This window comes from Zootoca vivipara, chromosome 16 (assembly GCF_965207765.1).
Source record: "Zootoca vivipara chromosome 16, rZooViv2.hap1.1, whole genome shotgun sequence".
NCBI lineage: Eukaryota > Metazoa > Chordata > Lepidosauria > Squamata > Lacertidae > Zootoca > Zootoca vivipara.
The window spans coordinates 25,229,597-25,248,606 of NC_142599.1; the positions used below are offsets into that span (position 1 = coordinate 25,229,597).

At 45.0% G+C, this 19,010-nt stretch overlaps 1 protein-coding gene across 1 annotated transcript; it reads right to left on the reverse strand.

Annotated features, from left to right (window-relative positions):
• Window positions 1–211: 211 nt before the first annotated feature.
• RHBG (Rh family B glycoprotein) lies at window positions 212–14,668 on the reverse strand. The gene is made up of 10 exons (XM_035099116.3): window positions 14,389–14,668; window positions 11,093–11,279; window positions 9,319–9,469; window positions 8,390–8,537; window positions 7,267–7,433; window positions 6,461–6,598; window positions 5,421–5,554; window positions 4,324–4,445; window positions 1,841–1,914; window positions 212–1,036 (listed from the first exon to the last, which is right to left on the reverse strand). The coding sequence occupies exons 1-10, from the start codon at window positions 14,576–14,578 to the stop codon at window positions 956–958; spliced, it is 1,392 nt and encodes a 463-aa protein (XP_034955007.2). The 5' UTR covers window positions 14,579–14,668; the 3' UTR covers window positions 212–955.
• Between the last annotated feature and the right edge of the window lie 4,342 nt (window positions 14,669–19,010).

Here is a 19,010-nt window from a genome sequence, read left to right on the forward strand (position 1 = left end):
GCAGCAAATGCAACAGAAAGTATTGTGGCATCCTCAGTAATAACAGATTTATTGTGGCAAAGATGTCTGCCACAATAAATCTGCTCATTATTACTCATTCAGAAGGTTCCGAGGGTCACCACAGACATCCTAAACTTTTCATTTGTTTTTAACCAATGAAGCAAACGACTGTCATTTTAACAGATATTTGAAAGAAGCACAAGAGGGTCTCTCAGGACTTCAGTTATATGGATTTAGGGCATAATAAAAAAATATGTAAGTCATCACACAAATGTTTCCACTATTTAAATACAAATACTGTTAATCAAATCATTACAAATATTCTAAGTAGTGCCCCCTGTTTGATTTTGCATTTCTGTCTTGATGTTTGCTTTCCTAGGTTTCAACCATGCTAGCCAAGGATTTTATGTTGAAAGGCCAAGTTGTATTTTTGGATCACAGGATGCTGAACAAACACCACAAAAATGGCAGTAGTTAGCCACCAGCCTTTCAGGAAATGAGCACTGCCTTGGCAGTCTTGTGGAAGAAATCCCCAAGTGAAGGCAAGTATATTCAGGTAGAAGATTTGACCATTTCATCTTCATCTTGGCTTCAGGGTCCCCCTCTTGTCCAAAGGGTCAGGGGCCTCATTTGAGAAGGGTGGATCATCAGTGTGTAATGCTGGAACCTCTTTCAGAGTGCCATGGCTCACCTTTGGAATATGCAAAGTAATAACACATAAGGCAGTGTGTCTGAGCATACGCAGAATGCACTCCTTTCCAAAACAGAGTCATCACAGGCAAACCATCTGGCAAGTCCTCTGGCTCCGCCTTCTAAGGGGACTGGAGCCCTGGAACCACCTTTGTGGTGTTTTGACTTCAGAGCAGATCTCCTAATGGCTGGGATCTCCTGAACATGGCAGATCCCTTGCTGTCATCTTTTTGCCTGCTGCTGTGTAGAAGATGGCAGCATTCTGTCAGGCGCTTGAGTCTCTGTCTGTCTCCTGGGCTCTCACAACCACAACATGCTGGAAGCCATTGTGATGATCCTCAGGAACCTAAGGAGAAGGAGCGATCAGGTGAGAAAAGGACACCAACATCCCAATACCCCTCAGCTCATGGGTGCTGGGATGTGAATAGATGCTAGGAGAGAATATATTTATTAGATGATGTGCTTCCTTCCTCACGTTTGTGAGTTCAGCAGAGTGCCACCCCTTTGCAGCTGAAAATGGAAGCTTAGATAGGCTAGTTTTGGCCTTTTAGTTTAAGTAATCCAGGATGATTTAAGGCAGACTAGATTTTCCTGGTATTCCCCCCTTTCTCCACCCCCCCTTAAAATAACAATATCACAAAGGGTCTTGTAAAAGGTGAAAATAACATTTACAGAATACTTGTTGAAGAGTAGCAGAAACAGCAGATTTGTTTAAGCAGGCTTAAAATGGCAATTCAGTTACAAAGACAGACTTAAGTCTTGCTTGAAATGGCATTAGAGCTTGTTCTCAAATTGCTGGCAGGATGAAGTGAGATGGAAAGAGAGGGTGTGCCCAGGCAGGTAGGATAATATACAGCTACATCCTCTCCCTTTTAGGGAACAGTGGGAGTGTCTCTCTCACAGTTCTCTCTAGCAAGTTTACAGGAAAACTCTGCGAGCTTCAGCTCCTATCATGTGCCTGTCTAGCAAAACATGAATTGTTGGTTTGACTGCCCTTTAAATATCCCACACAGGGAGATGGTGGAGCAGAGCTCCTCAAGGGTCACCTGGGAGCAGTCATTTCATCAGTGGGATGGGGCACAGGGCAAAATAACATACTGATGCCACAGTATTAACGACCAAATAATAAATAGCAAAAGTCTTCATATACCTCCCAGTAGATATTATCTTCAAAGCAGAGAGAGTCGTTTGGAGATCCAAGTATCCGCAACTTCATGATGAACCCTGGGAAACACAAGAGGGAGGAATAGGGTGTGTGTGTCATGGCATAGAAGGAGAACTCTAAGCTGCCTTCATATGCAGGACAGGAAGCCACATTCATACCACCATACATCTAACAGCTTCTCCCAAAGAATTCTGGGAACTAAAGGTGCTGAGAGTTGTTAAGAGACCCCCCCCCTTCCCCTCCCACAGCTACAATTTCCATACTTCCTTGGAAAGTGGGATTGATTTCGTAAACCATTCTGGAACTGGTGGGTCTGTGATGGGAATGGGGGTCTCTCATCAACCATAAGAAACTACAGCTCCCAGGATTCTTTGGGGAACCATTTGAAGTGGTATCATAGTGCTTTAAATGTATGGTGTGATTGTGGCCAAAATCTTTCTGAGTTCTTCCAACATTAAACAAAATAGCCCTTCTATTTTTTATAATCCAGCCCAAGTCCATCCTCAAATTGCTGGTTTGAGGAGGCCATGGCTGGGAATGAGTATCTCCCTTTATCCATATTGTAGCTTGTACTGACCTCCAGTGGCAAGAAAAAGGTTGTGCCTCGAAAAAGAAATGAATGGAGAAAATGGATTGGTTCAATACGGTTTCAGTGACCACAATTTGGTCTTTTCTATTTTCTCTTGCAATACTGTCATCAGCAAACCAGCATTGCTAAACTCCATTTTAAATGGTTTTATGTAGCAATCAAAGGGGTGTCTTCAAAAATTTGAAATCTACCCTCCCATGATTTTAAGAGTGATAACCTTAGGGTGTGAATCTGAATGATATCCTTGGGCCCCTTCCAAACCTGTGACGGTGAAGTTGGAATCTACAGGAGGAAACCTGGTGAACCAATCACACTGGTTTGGCTTGCCTTTTAAGTGTTTTATTTCTTTTACTGCATTTGTATCTCGCCTTTTTTTTCCTCCGAGGAGCTCAAGGCGGTGTGCATGGTTCTCTCCCTCATTTATCTCCCACAACAATCTGGCGAAGTAGGTTAGGCTGAGAGGCAGTGACTGGGCTAAAGTCAGCCAGCGAGCTTCATGGCTGAGCGAGGATTCAAACCCTGGTCTTCCAGGTCCTAGTCTGACACTCTAACCACCACACTCCGCTGGCTGGTTCACACGGAGAGCACCATTTACGTGTCCTAAGAGTTTGCCATAGAGATAAATGGGTGGACCTTTTCCCACCTCAGTTGGCTGGATGGCATATCTTCCTATGGGGAACAAGAGGCTAAAAGGGGCTGGACCCCAAGCTATGACTTGGGAGATCTCCTTGGAAACCTAACAGAGGAAGCAAGATCTATTGGGGAATTCATGCTGTGAGCTCCTCCATCTTGTGCTAAAGTTGTATATATATGTAAATAAAACCAAACATCCTAAAGACACCACGGTCTCCACATTGTTATGTATGTAATTGTTGAATGTTTAATAAAGATTTATATTTTTAAAAAGACACTACGGTCTCCATCAACCTTCATTCCAAGGACACCAAACCCTGGGTAAGCACAGAAACATGTGGAGTCTCTCACCACTCATGAGAGATGTACAACACATATGTTTTTTGCTCTGGTCCTCTATGGAGGCAGGTAAGTTGTACAGGCCAAACTTAAGGGCAACGTGATGTTCAAATGCGCACAAAGTGTTGAAACAAATTCTCCTATGAGAGGATGCTGGACTGGATGGGCCTTTAGCATGATCTTGAATGCATAGGGAGTAGCAAACAGTCACCTACCAGAAGTAATTCTTGGCACTCAAGGGTACCCCTCTGCTTTCAGAAGTGAAGGGGGGGGCAACGCTAGCAATTGTGGTACCATCTATGGTGGGCTGAGCCTGGTGAAATTTAGGGGAGCCTCTCTGTCACCAGGACAGATAATGATGAGAACTTTTACTGCCACCAAATATATGTTTATTATTATTATTTGTTATTGCTTCTAGGGCTGTGTGGAAAATGGCCCCTTGACCCTTCCTAATCAGCTCTACAGTGCCAGGTTCAAATGATCATTCTAATCTAGGGCATTGTGGTGGTGATGGTTATGGCAACTGCAACATTAAAAGCTATTGCAATCCTAGGCTGGATCAATGGAAGTCTAGTGTCCAGATCAACGGGGGTCATAGCACTGCTACATTCTGCCTTGGTCAGACCATGCCTGGATTACTGTGTCCATTCTGGACATCACAATTTAAGAAGGATGTTTACAAGCTGGAAGGTGTGCAGAGGAGAGCGACCAAGATGATTTAGGGTCTGGAAACCAAGCCTTATGAGGAATGGTTGAGGGAGCTGGGGGTGTTTTTGAAATTACTGTGGTAAAAGGGCAATAGAAATATTTTTAATAATCAGAAAGCTCCTCCTGCTCCTCCTCCCTTGCAGAGGGTTGGGAATGGCGTTACCTCCACCTTCAAATCTTTGGCCATGGAAAAACTTACCCACAAGGCTCCCACCAATCAGAGCCAACCCCAGAGTGACAACCAAACCACTCAGCTGGAAGAGGCTTTGATACGCAGTGGTCCGTTTCCCAGAGGCGACAAGAGGAAAGATGTCTGCCAGGCTGCAAAGGGAACAGACAAGATCCAGTGAGTGGGTCTCAACAAGCTTGGCCTGTCCTGGAAAACAGGCTAGAGTCTGATCTCTGGCGAGATGCGTTAATATTAACGTCGTTATCCATATTTACATTCTACTCTCCCTCCAACAGGTTCCCCCCATTTTATCTTTACAACAACCCTGTTAAGGTTGTCTGGGCTGAGAGAGAATAATAGGCTAAAGGCCACTCAATGTGTGTGGATTTGAACCCTTAGCCCCAACACACCAGTTACTGTACATTTATTTCTTTCCTAAAATTTATATTCCACTTGATAGTAAGAAAAAAGCCTCAGAGAGATTCACAAGAAGAATAAAACATGAAAAATATCAAATATCAATAACAACAGTTTTGTTTCTAATTTTGTTTGTAAATATGTGCTGTTTCATGTCGTAAGCTGCCTTGAGCATGATTCTCTAAAGGCGGCATACAAATAAAATTATGTATGTATGTATGTATGTATGTATAACATTCAAAAAACTATTGAAATAAAAAATGAGCTAAAAACACATGTTGACATTCTACGTAACTGGGTAAGCTTGCCTAAACCTCTTTGCTTTGGCCTTTGACATCTGAGATTTGTATGTTTCAGGCCATACCTTATTCTTGTGAATTTAGTATTTTAAACTGTCTTCAATTCTCTATTTTAAAATCGCTGTAACCCTCTCTGGGACCTCTTCGTGAAGGGCAGGTAATAAATGTAACCATCATTTTAAAATATATTTTTTAAAAAATGTTTTTACCAGGCACCAAAAGGAGTACAACGTGGGTGCCTGCCTAGTGTCAATATGCAGGGAGCTCCAAAGTTCAGGTGCTGCCGCTCTAAAAGATTGATTTCTTACAAATGTGGAATGTGCATTATGTGACCCCTCTAAGAGGGCCAGTTCCATAGATCAAAGTTTAGGGAAGAACCATTAAGCCACATTGGCTCTCACCAGGACTCACCCATCTCCGTAAACATCTGCTGTTGCCAGCCCTGCCACCAGCGCGCCAAGGAGGCCGCCAAGGATTCCTGGCATCCCGTGCAGGTTGTGGACTCCACAGGTGTCATGGATTTTCAGCCTGGAGGCCAGAAAGGGCTGGGGAGGAAGAGGCATTCAGCACAAAAAGAAAGAATTTTGGCACAGGATGGATGGGATTCCATGCCGCAAGATAGACTGCCATCTCTCGAGGAGGCTCTAGCCCTGGATTTCCTGCATCAAGTGTGTGGTGGTACTCGCCCATCTAGCTGGGCACTTTCTGTTCACAAAGACACACATAATATTTCCCCAAAATCCTGGGAACCCGAACATTATTATTATTATTATTATTATTATTATTATTATTATGTTTTAAAATGGCACCAAATCTCTAGTCCCCATGGCAGACCGTTTCAATTACAGTACAGTGTTAGAAACCAGAAGGGGCTTGTAGGAGACTCCCAGTATTTATGATGGCAGGGGGTGCCTTTGTTGTTCAGTAAAACTTGAGCTAGTGGGTTTTATGGTTGCCTGGTCATGCAGGCATTTGGGGGGACGACGACTGGTTTTTAAGGTTTCAAAGCGGAGGCTGGATGGCCATCTGCCATTGATGCTTTAGCTGACATACCTACATTGCAGGGGGTTGGACTAGATGACCCTGAGGGTCCCTTCTAACTCTATAATTCTGTGATTCTATGGTGTCCTCCTGAGAAGTATCCAAACTAATTTGGGAGGCAATGGATTTCTCACCCCGTTTGTGTTTATTGTCCCTTTTTGAAGGCCTACATGCTGGCATAAAGAACAAAGATTTACTGACGTTTCTTTTAGTGGCTGCTCAGAAATCTAGAGCTCAAACCTGGAAGGCGTAACAAGGGCTATCCCTGGACTAGGGTGTAAAAATGCCCCACCACTGAGCTATGGCCCTTCTTTGGAAGTCCAAGGAAAGCTGGTAATGTCACTTCCTTGTGGCACAGAATTCTTTGCATTTCCCCAAAAGTTGTTGTTGTTGTTTGGAGGGAAACATACCGTAAGGAATTTGAAGCCAAGAACCGACACAGAGCCAGCCAAGACCCCTGCAATCATGGCTCCAAATGGGGTCAGCATCATGTCTCCTGAGGTCCCAACAATCACTCCGCCAGCCAAGGCTGCATTTTGAACATGAACCTGGTAAGAGAAAATCAACAATCTTTATTACAGTCCACAGACCCATCAATTAGTTACAAAGCGATACCCAATAAGGACATCCTGCCTTCAGGTTTCAAAAACATTTTGTTCAAACTTAAGCTGGGATCAATGAGTCTTGCAACCACCGATAGAAACTTCACCACTGCTAAAGTTCTAGCATTTGACCGGTCTTCCAATAGGAACTTGATATAATACTTCTCCGATTTTGCTGGGATCAGGGCTAGCAAGGGTGAAAATCAATAGGGGGCAGACCTTAATTTTGGCCCTTTGGGCCACTGCCACAATGTCACATGAAAGCAAGTCATTTCCCCTTCACTTTCCTTGTTGCCAAAAAAATCCAGTCTTTTGAGGGAAGAGGGGTTGTTGACCTGCCAATATGTGATTTAATCCCATCAGAAAAGAACGACAATCTGGAAGCCCCAGAATCTATTGCAGGCTTCCTCAACCTCGGCCCTCCAGATGTTTTTGGCCTACAATTCCCATGATCCCTAGCTAGCAGGACCAGTGGTCAGGGATGATGTGAATTGTAGTTTCAAAACACCTGGAGGGCCAAGGTTGAGGAAGCCTGATCTAATGTATAACAGGGGTGAGCAGGGGTGCTCTTTTCACCCAAAACCCTACAAAAGAGGCCACCCAACTGGCCTCACCATGTCCAGCTTGCCCCCTCCATTCACCAGGGCCGAGAGGGCGAAGGTGGCGAGGGTGCTCGCAGACAGGGAGAAGTAGGTGTTCATGACCGACCGTAGCTGGTCGTCTCCATGGGCCGCCACCGCTGAGTTGAAGCTGGGCCAGAAAACCCAGAGGAAGAGAGTTCCTGCATTGAGGGAAGAAAGGTAAGCAGCTTTAAAAGAGGATTGGACATTGTCATGGAGGACAATAAGGCTATCATGGGCAACTAGCCATGAGGAGCATGCTCTGCCTCCACTGGACTTTCCAGAAGCATCCAGTTGGTAAGAAACAACCAAGACGTAGGGGGTGTAAAGTCATATGTAGAGAAATGACTTTCTTCCTTCATAGAATTGTAGAGTTCGAAGGGATCTCGGGGGTCATCTATTCCAACCCCGTACAATGCAGAAATCCTGCCCACAGCCATCCCTGGGTGAACTCGAACCCCAAATCTTCTGGTTAACAGCCAGACGCACTGACGCCACTTGCAAACAATAAGAGTAGAACTCATGGACATCCAATGAAGCTGGAAGAGTCAGGACTGATAAAAGAAAGTGTTTCTTCATGCAACTCAGAGTTAAACAATGGAACTCCCTCCCACATAAGGCAGCGATGGCCACCAGTTTGGATGGCTTTAAAAGAGGACTGGACAAATTCATGGAGGAAGATAAGTCAAACAGTGGCAACTAGCTGCAACGGCTATAGGCTGGTCAGAGGCAGTAATGCTTCTGAAATACCAGCTGCTGGTAGTCACAGGAGGAGAGAGTTGCTTTTGTGCTCAGGCCATTCTTGTGGGTTTTCCACAAGCATCTGGTTGGCCACTGTGAGAACAGGATGTTGGACTAGATAGGCCATTGGCCTGATCCATCAGGCTCTGCTTATGTTCTTCTGTTAGGTTCTTCAGGTGTTATTTCCTGACTGGCCACTGTGAGGGGGAGAAGGTTCTGGACTAGAAGGTGGGCCTTCTCTCCTAACTTCATTTTTCTGGGACAGAATACAGTCCTTTCCCTCTAGCTCTAAAAACCAGACCCAATACTCCCCTCTTTCTATAAGATTGAGCCATTAACGCCAGCAGCAACCCTCCACCTATGTGGTGGCTCTTACCAATCATAGCAAAGAGATCTGAATGATAGGTGGAGCCTTCTCGTTCTCTGCTCTTCTTCAGCTGAGGCCGGTAAAGAATCCTGGACACCATCAAACCAAAGTAGGCCCCAAAGGTATGGATGGTCATGGAGCCCCCAGCATCCTTTACCTGAGCCAGGAGGTCAGAAAGGAGCACACAATTGCAAAAGTGGCACACGCAGATATTATTATTATTATTATTATTATTATTATTATTATTATTATTATTAGTGGTTTCTATACAGTCAATTAAAACAAGACTGTCCCTGCCCACACAGGCTTACCTCTACTAAATGAAGCAGAAAGCTAAGCAAAGTATGGGTGCTCCAGTCCCAGGATTAATTTCAGAAATATCCTTTGAGGGTACCTCCAGATAACATCCTTATTCAGCATTCATCCAAATTTGCTTCCGCAAAAGTCACAGAGTAATAGGGCCAGAAGCATCTGTCAATTTTGGTTCTCTCAGTTTCTCATTTATTGCTATCTTAAATTATTATTTTTATTATGGCTTGCATTTGTATCCCACCTTTCCCCCCAAAGAACTCAAGGTCAGCCAGTGAGATTCACGATGGCCGAGGGGATTTGAACCCTGGTCTCACCCAGGTCCTCGTATGATAGTCTAGCCACTACACCACACTGGCTCTCAGCTCTTCCCATTTCTGCAGCAATTTGTGATTAAAAATAAATAAATCCTCATGAAAATTCCTCAGCACTTTAGTGTGAATTTTCCCCTAATAAGCATTTTTTTGGGTATGTGGCTTTGACTAATGTATACACACTATTGCAAGGATTTTCTCCTAATATTTTATGTTTGTTGCATGTACACATTGCTACCTCAAGCAACCTGAGAGAAATACAAGACACAAATGCAAGGCATGATTAAATAGCATCATTTTAACGCAAAGACTCACCCCAAAGCGACTAAGTAAGATATATTCATTAATGCCAAAGAGGGTGACTTCCAATACGGTCATCAGCAGCAGCTGGAGAGGACTCGTCTTGCCAAGAACGGCTCCGAAAGAGATCAGGACTGCCCCGGCACAGAAGTCGGCATTGATCATGCTGGCAGGAAACATTGGAAGCAACAGTCTGAATGTGACAGTCTAGGCTGCCGCCCTTTCCTGCCCCATGTCATAGAATTATAGAACTGTAGAGTTGGAAGAGGTCCCAAGGGTCATCTAGTCCAACCCCCTGCAATGCTGTAAGTTAACTCCAATTAAGTCAGGGCCAATGAAGGGACATCCACAGAGGATTGACCTACACGACACAACCATCAAAGTCATCCAATGGGGAGTTCTGAAAGGCCACGGAAAGCTTGCAACTGCTCATGTCTGATGAAAGGGTCACTGGGAGACAAGGCCTGTAATATAATAGTGGGTTTGGGGGTCAGTCTCCGAGTGGTGAGAGATTCCAATCTCCGAGTGGTGAGAGATTCCAAGGGTGCCTTGAAATGAGGGTCAGTGGAGACTGTGGTGTCTATAGCAGGCGCCCCCAAACTTCGGCCCTCCAGATGTTTTGGACTACAATTCCCATCATCCCTGACCACTGGTCCTCTTAGCTAGGGATCGTGGGAGTTGTAGGCCAAAACATCTGGAGGGCCGCAGTTTGGGGATTCCTGGTATAGAGGATATATGGTTTTACTGTATTTACACACATATACATCCTGAGAGGGATGGAGGGGCTCACAGCATTAGCAGATCTTGCTTCCCCATTAGGTTTCCAGAGAAGCCCCAAGCCACAGCTTTGGGTCCAGCACAGAACAAGACAAGCCTCTCTGTATCCAGCTTCCAGAACCAGTCAAAATGCTCTTCCAAACAGCCTCTCTTGGTTTATTGTTGCCCATCCCAGGATCATAGCTGCCAAGTTTTCCCTTTTCTCGTGAGGAAGCCTATTCAGCATAAGGGAAAATCCCTTTAAAAAAGGGATAACTTGGCAGCTATGCCCAGGATGATCCAGCCAGGTGATGTGGTATAAGGAATACCCATTTGTCTCTATGACAACAAAACAACTTCTTTGGATATGTTAAATAGCTGTACTTCACAGGCCAGAAAAGGCCATTACCCTGACAAATGGCTTGGCTGATTCTGCAGCCTCTGCTACTAAATTCTAAACAGGTACAGAAGGGACCCAGAGTATCATCCAGACTGACCCCCCCTCACCTATAGCCATACAATTGTCTCTATTGACCAGGGACAGCACCTACCGTACTTTCTGATACCCGTTTCCAGTAAATCATTGCCCCTGCTTTTGACTTTTGCAGGTATCTTGTTAAACATCTGTTAACATGAACTGTTTATACAAAATAAAAAAAATCCTTCAAGTAGCACCTTAGAGACCAACTAAGTTTGTCATAGGTATGAGCTTTCGTGTGCATACACACTTCTTCAGATACACTGAAACAGAAGTCACCAGACCCTTATATATAGTGAGAGGGTGGGGAGGGGTATTACTCAGAAGGGTGGTCGGAATGGGCGATTGGCTGACTGTTAACGACTGCAATTGTCTATGTTGTCCTTTTCTCCCACCCTCCTCCTTACCACCAACCAACTGCCTCCTGGGTCCCCAGACCTCCAAGATGGCACCAAGCTTTTCCTGAATTGGTCTCTTGCTCTCTCCCTGGCTGAAATGGATTCTCTAAGGCCCTTTCCCAACCAGGCAGCTTGGAGAAGGAGCCACTTTGCTCACCTTTCTATTCCAACGTGGATTTTGCCATAATGGAAGGAATGGAAAAAGCCCTGGATGAGGATAGACCACTGGATGGCAAAGGCAGCTATCAGGAAGTTGAAGGCCACGCCCCCAAAGCTGTACCGTTTCATGAAGGTCATCAAGAAGCCAAAGCCAACAAAGATCATAGTGTGAACATCTTGGAAACCTGGATCAGGGTGAGAAATGGACTGGTTTAAAATGTGAGCACAAATGCCCAGTGTCCTGTTACATAAGAGCTGCCTGGTCATGGATCAGGCCCATGGCCCATCTCTTCCATTATCCTGTTCTCATAGTGGCCAACCAGATGCCCCAATGGAAAACCTGCAAGCAGGACTTGAGCACAAGAGCCCTCTCCCCACTCCTGTGGTTTCCAGCAACTGCTGTTCAGAAGCATTTCTGCCTCCAGCTGTGGAGGCCAGAGCAGAGCCACTGTGGCTATTCACCATTGATAGCCTTATTGTCCTCCATGCACTTGCACTATCCTCTTTTAAAGCCATCTAGGTTACTGTGTCTTGTGGGAGGGAGTTCCACAGATTAACCACATCCTGCAATGAGAAATACTTTCTTTCATCTGTTCTGAATCTTCAGGCATTCAATTTCATTGGGTGTCCATGAGTTCTAGCATTATGACAGAGGGAAGAAAGCTTTTCTTTGTCCGCTTTCTCCATGCCATGCGAAATTTTATAAACTTCCATCATGTCACCTCTCACTTCCCTTTTCTCTAAACTAAAAAGCAACATATGCTGCAACCTTTCTTCATAAGGGGATTTGCTCCATCCCCTCAATCATTTCAGTTGCCCTTTTCTGAACCTTTTCCAACTCTGGAATATCCTTTTTGAGGTGAGGCAACCAGAACTGTGCATAGCATTCCCAGTGCAGTCACAGTACAGTGGTACCTTGGTACTCAAACGCCAAAAACCCGGAAGCAAGTGTTCCGGATTTTGAATGTTTTTCTGAAGCTGAACATCCAGTGTGGCTGCCAGCTATTGTTTCTGGGGCACCTGCACCAATCAGAAGCTGTGCCTTGGTTTCCGAACGAATTAAGTTATGTGCTTTTGTTTTTGCTATTTATTTTGAGTTTATTTTGCGTTTTCGTTTTTGAGGCTTTTTCGGTTAATTTGTTTTTGTGACTGTGTGGAACCCAGTTCAGCTATCGGTACTGATTAATTAATTAATTGATTGATTGATTGTGTGACTGCGATAATGGATAAAATCCCCTCCATTATCATCAGTGCAGGTAAGAAAAAATAATAATCTTAATTTTTATCACCTACAATACTACGGTACAATACTGTCTTATTTATTTTATAGGATAGCACATTGATTATTGCTTTCATGTTATGGATCAATGCTCTTGCTAAATAGTAAAATTCATGTCAAATTGCTGTTTTAGGGGTTGTTTTTAAAAGTCTGGAATGGATTAATCCGTTTTGCATTACAGTACTTTCTATGGGAAAGCGCGCCTTGGTTTTGGAACACTTTGGTTTTGGAACGGACTTCCGGAACGGATTAAGTTTGAGAACCAATTTACCACTGTATTCCAAATGCGGTTACCCAGGAACGCCTCCTACAAAAGACCTTTGCCTGTTCAACGAGATTCCAAGGCTGAAATGTACACTAGCCATGTATACACAGCCAGCTTCAAAGAGTTTCTCTGATAGCGAATGAGGATACGTGTGCTGATAAGATCCAATATACACACAGGGGCCATTGCAGTCTGCAAACAGAACAATTGTCGGCTACCTTTTGCAGTAGTAACCTTGCAATCTTTAAAGGCCGATAACCATGTGGATACCTTCAGTTATGCGGCAGCTGATCTCCTACAATGGGGATGGGTCTCCAGGAGCACCTTTTCAATTTAAGGTGGTCCCTGTAACCAGTAAAAGCTGCAGAAAGTTAGAATTGCAGGGATTCACAAGCAACCAGGGATGAGATTTTCTAATCCAAAGCTTGCTCCTTAATTGTGGTGGGAAGTGAGTTTTTCTGCATAGTTCTGCTAAAAATATGAACAAATCTTGCACATTAGACACATTATTAGACATACTGTAATCTTATACACCTAGACACTCCAGGCTCTTCCACTGAGCCACAGCTCGTCCCCATCATATTATTGTATACTATCCAGGAATCTGCTTGGATGAAAAGTGGTACAGAAATATTTTAAATACACGAGTAAATATATGTCCCTGTATGAACAGGCCTTAGGGGCTCAAGGTTAAATTCAGGAAAGGGGGGTGGGGGCAGGATTTCAGTAATCTGGATATAATTTGACTCTGTTATGCTTAAAGATAGATGACTCTGTCTCATTTCTGCAGCCTTCAGCTTGTAATATTTCCACATCAGCCCATGATTTGTTTTAAAATAAAATAAAAACCCTTTGCAAAAATCTGTCAGGATTTTAATACTCACTTCTTGGCTTAAGTCTAGGATATTTGAAAGACTATCTTCCCATACAAAGCAGCCTGGGATCTGAGATCTTCAGGGGAAGCCCTTCTCTTGGTCCCACCATCCGCACAAGCATGCTTGGTGGGGATGCAGGAGAGGGCCTTCTCGGTGGCTGCTTCCAGATTTTGGAACTCCCTCCCTAGAGAAGCCGTACTGTCACCCTCCTTGTTGTCCTTCCACCAGCAGGTGAAGACTTTCCTGTTCTTTTAGGAACTGACTACTTTCAAAGAAAGGGCTGGTGCTGTGCTGTTTTTATTTTGGTTATTTGTATGTTTTAAAGTAACAGATTTTATATGTTTTAAATCTATCCATGTTTTAATGTTTTGTAATGACTATTTTTTCCCTACAATTTCAGTGGTTCTTGCTTTACAGTCATACCTAGGATCTTGAACGACTTGGAAGATGAACGTTTTGGGTCCCAAATGCTGCACACCCAGAAGTGATTGTTCCAGTTTGTGAACATTCTTTGGAACCTGAACATCCGTTGCAGCTTCCACAATTTCTGATTGGCTGCAGGAGCTTCCTGCAGCCAATTGGAAGCCATGCCTTGGTTTCCGAACCATTTTAACCGACTTCTAGAATGGATTCTGTTTAACTTCCAAGGTGCCACTGTATCTGTAAACCGCCTTGAGTCCCATCGGGGAAAAGGTGGAGTATACATCTAGACTAATAATAACAGCAATAATAATTACTTTTCAACTATTTGTCTTATATATGTTTTTAGCTTTCTGTATTTCCTCCCCTGCTTGTTTTAATTTTTGTGAGCAGCTTTGATTCCTGGGAGGAAAGCAGGATAGAGACAAAATGAAACAAAACCAGTAAATACTCACTTGGGTATCGCATATAGAACTCGTTCTGCAGGTGGCTCTTGTTGCGGAGAGCCAGTTCGTCGTGCCAGAGGTTGGCGCTTGTTTCGGCATCGTACTGGACGAAGAGGGCGAAGAGGAGAATAGTCAGGAACTGAAGGGAAAGGCAGGCAATGGGGAGCTTGAGCCTTAGGTTGGTGGTGTGCCCTGACATTGTGGGGAAAGGGAGAAGCGACCGGGAAAGAAGGAGAGAAGAGAGAAAAAGAGGAAAGCGAAAGCAGTCACAGGTGCCAAGCCAAGCCCCACCTTCCAGGCAATGAGTTCGCAGGGGAGCCCCACCCATCTCGCTCCCAGGAAATGTTCAGTGGTTGCTCAGCCCTGGCAAAAAGCCATTTGCTTCAAGGGAGGTGGCAGGCAGCGTGGAGGGGGACACCCTGAAAGGGAGGAGCAACTCCAAAAGGCCTCCAGCTTGATGCCGCTGCAGCCAAACACGAGGCAAAAGACATGCACCCACCCCACCTCAAACCCCCAGAAACACTTACCTTGAGAGAGGAGGGGTCTTTTGCATGAAGAAATAGTCAAGTTTTTTTTTAAAAAAAACAAACAAACAAAGGCGTATCCCACATTTATTCCCTAAAACTAATCAAACAAGGCATCTTAAAAAGATGTTGTTTATTGCAAGAAAGAAAGCATACACAGACCACATTCACGCCGTACATGTAAAGTTCAACAATGGCACTTTAAGCAGTCATGGCACACACACACACACACACCCCAAAGAATTCTGGGAGCTGTAGTTTGCTAAGGGTGCTGAGAACTGTTAGGAGACCCCAGTTCTTCTCCTGGAGCTACAATTCCCAGAGTGGATTAACAATTCAATCCCTTTTCATAGGAAACACTGGGAATTGTAGCTCCGGGAGGGCGACAGCGCTTCCTAACAACTCTCAGCACTCTTAGCAAACTACAGCTCCCAGAATCCTTTGGGAGAAGCCATGACTGTTTGAAGTGGCATCTTTAAATGTATTGTGTGACTGTGGCTTATGTGACTGTTTAAAAAGGTTTGTTTTAGGGGGAAAGGGCAGGTTAGGCCCATGTTAAATCAGCCCCTGATTATTTCTAAAGTTTGTTCAGGCTGCTGAGAGTTATACCTGTTCCCAGTGCTTTTTTTCTAGGAGTACGCATACCCCTAAACATTTTGTGAATCTTTGTACTTTGGTCCATTTACTGTATTTATTTTTCCTGATTTGAACTATAAAATGGTGATTTTCTTGAGTCAAAATGAGAGTACCCCTAAACTTTTTTTAGACAAAAGCACTGCCTGTTCCCCTCCCTGAACTACAATTCTCAGAGTGGTTTAACAATCAATCCCTCCTCCCAGGGAACTCTGGGAGCAACAGCTCCCAGAATCATTTAGGGGAAGCCATGACTGTTCGAAGTGGTATCACATTAAATGCATGGTCTGAATGTGGCCCTTGTCCCTCTCTCTGCCCTCCCACCACTTCCTCCAGGAGCCTTTATTGCCCATTCATCCAGGAGAATGGGATGAACAAGATCCCTTGTTGTCTTCTCCAGCATGTGATAATAACACCAAGTCCTGGGACTCTTTGTCCTTCCTTCACAATGAACAAACTGTTGCTTGCCTTGTAGTCCATCCCTGAAATGGACCTGATGCACAGGGATGGGAGGGGACTACTGGGGGTGAGAAACAAGGGCTAAAGAAACCCTCTCTGTGGGACCATAACAACCTCTGTGAAATGAAATACTGCCTTGCTATGTGTCACGTTGTTTTATTCAGGAGAAATAATAATAATGATGATAATAATAATAATACCCCACGCACCTGACTGCATTGCCACAGCCACATTAGGTGGCTTCAAACATATATAAAAACATAATAAAGCATTGCATGTTAAAAAGCTTCCCTATGCAGGGCTTCCTTCAGATGTCTTCTAAAAGCCAGGTGGTTGTTACTTTCCTTGCCATCTGATGGGAGGGCATTCCACAGAGCAGGTGCCACTACTGAGAAGGCCCTCTGTCTGGTTCCCTGTAGCTTCACTTCTCACAGTAAGGGAACCGTCAGAAGCCCTCGGAGTTGGATCTCAGTGCCCTGGTTATCTCCTGCTTAGACTAGTTGCAGGGGTTCCCAAACTAAGGCCCGGGGGCCGGATGCGGCCCAATCGCCTTCTAAATTCAGCCCGCGGACGGTCCGGGAATCAGCATGTTTTTACATGAATAGAATGTGTCCTTTTATTTAAAATGCATCTCTGGGTTATTTGTGGGGCCTGCCTGGTGTTTTTACATGAGTAGAAGGTGTCCTTTTATTTAAAATGCATCTCTGGGTTATTTGTGGGGCATAGGAATTTGTTCATATTTTTTTTCAAAATATAGTCCGGCCCCCCACAAGGTCTGAGGGACAGTGGACCGGCCCCCTGCTGAAAAAGTTTGCTGACCCCTGGACTAGTGCAATGCGCTCTATGTGGGGCTACCTTTGAAGGTAAGTCAGAAAGTACAGCTAATCCAGAATGCAGCAGCTAGACTGGTCCTGGTACCATATAACACCGGTCCTAACAGATCTACATTGGCTCCCAGTACATTTCCGAGCACAATTCAAAGTGTTGGTGCTGAGCTTTAAAGCCCTTAATGGCTTTGGCCCTGTATACCTGAAGGAGTGTTTCCATCCCTTGTCGGTGGCGTATCAAGGGGTGAGTGGGGTGTCATCACTGATCGGGGTGACAGCGGGGCCTGGCCTGCAGCGCGCCCAAGCCACACATCTCTCCTAGGCTCTGGCACCAACAGGCTCCACGCTGCTCGAAACGGCAACATGGGGCTTGTGGACTCTGTGGAGTTTCCACGCAGTGTGCTCTGCACCAGCTTGCCCCGCCCCCAGGTGCAGGGCATTTACGAAGCCCCCGGAGCTCAAGCAGCTAGCTACGCCTACTGTTTAGCCCATTGTTGAGCCCAGACACTGAGATTCAGCTCCAAGGGCCTTCTGGCAGTTCCCTCAGTGGAGAAGTGAGATTACAGGGAAACAGACAGAGACAGGGGTGGAGGAAGACTTTCCGAGGCCCGCAGCGGCACCGTGGGCATGCACCCGGGGAGGGGTGTTGCCCCACACAGCACGCATGTGCAGCGTTGCCATGTACGGCGCATGCATGGTACGCACACGACGCATGTGCAAGATGCGCACGGTGCATGCGCCATACGCAGCAGAGGTCTCTCTTTCTCTCCATCCCACCCAGTTTTTTGTGATGGGAATCAGTCACATAAATTGTGTCAACATTATGCAGATATGTCAGGTTTACACCATCTAGTCCCATCACAGAACATTGGCAGCAAAAGCTTATTTATTTATTTAGTAAAATTTACACACCAACAACCTCAAAGACAACAACCTCAAAGCAGTTTACAAAGAGAATAAAACAATAAAATGATCACTAAAAACCCCCTCTTTAAAACACTGAAAAGATAAAATCAGCAATGATCAAATGTTTTGACAACAATAATGTTTTGATCAGCAGATCAAAACATATATCAACCCACACCTTAGAGATCCCAGGCCCTAAGGAAGTCAGATTAGCCTCAACCAGAGCCAGGGCCTTTTCAACATTGGCTCCAGCCTGGTGGAACGCTCTGTCTCATGAGACCAGGGCATGATTTCTTTCCGCAGGGCCTGTAAGACAGAGTTGTTCCATCTGGCCTTTGGCCTGGAATCAACTTGATCCCCTCCCCCTTTTTCCTTTTTCTGAATGAGGCGGCATTTTAATTTTAATTTTAATGTTGTGTTTAATCTTGTTTTTAAGCTGTATTTTAATTAATTGTTTTATAGTCGGTGTTAGTCGCCCTGAGCCCGGTCTTGGCTGGGGAGGGCGGGGTATAAATAAAATTTATTATTATTATTGAGCTGTTTCCTTTGTAATACAAAAATTTAAGCTCTCATATATATATATATATATATATATATATATATATATATATATACGTAAAAATCGTGAAACTGCGTTTTCCACTTTTCTCCGTAACCGCTTGACCGATTGTCCTGAAATTTTGACACAACGATCCAGGCCACTCCCCGAGCGTTGTTGGGGACAAAAATCCCTCAAATCACACACCTGGGCAGGTATAGACCTGGTTTTCCACCAAGTCAAACAGTGCCCTCAAGTGGCGTAATACCCTCCTCCAACCCCTCCCTTCCTGTGAAATCTAAGCCACACCCACAAACCAAATGACATCATCAACCAAGCAACTGAAACCACCAAGGCGGCCATTATCAGACCCCTAGGCCCCCACCAAATAACCAACATTGCCAAGTGGAGGTAGGGCCCTGCCTGGAGGGGATGCGGGGGGGGGGGAATAGGGAGCAGGGATAAGTAATGGGTGGGGGGAGACACAGGGATGAAACCTGCCCTCTCCACAGTATCTCACCTCGGCTTTGCAGACTAGGCCGCTTTCCAGACTAGGCCAAGTGGAGGTAGGGGCCTGCCTGGGGGTGGGGCGGGGTGTCCGAATAGAGGGCAGGGATACGTAATGGGTCAGAACAGGGTGGGGGGAGACACAGGGATGAAACCATCCCTCTCCACAGCATCTCACCTCGGCTTTGCAGACTAGGCCGCTTTCCAGACTAGGCCAAGTGGAGGTAGGGGCCTGCC

Excerpts from the sequence above, each read along its gene's own strand:
- RHBG (XM_035099116.3), bottom strand. The coding sequence starts at position 14,578 with ATGTCAGGGCACACCACCAACCTAAGGCTCAAGCTCCCCATTGCCTGC. Across the intron at positions 8,538-9,318 it reads TCTTACTTAGTCGCTTTGGG|GTAAAGGATGCTGGGGGCTC; the intron begins GTGAGTCTTTGC and ends CTCCTGGCTCAG. Across the intron at positions 6,599-7,266 it reads GAGGGGGCAAGCTGGACATG|GTTCATGTTCAAAATGCAGC; the intron begins GTGAGGCCAGTT and ends TTCTCTTACCAG.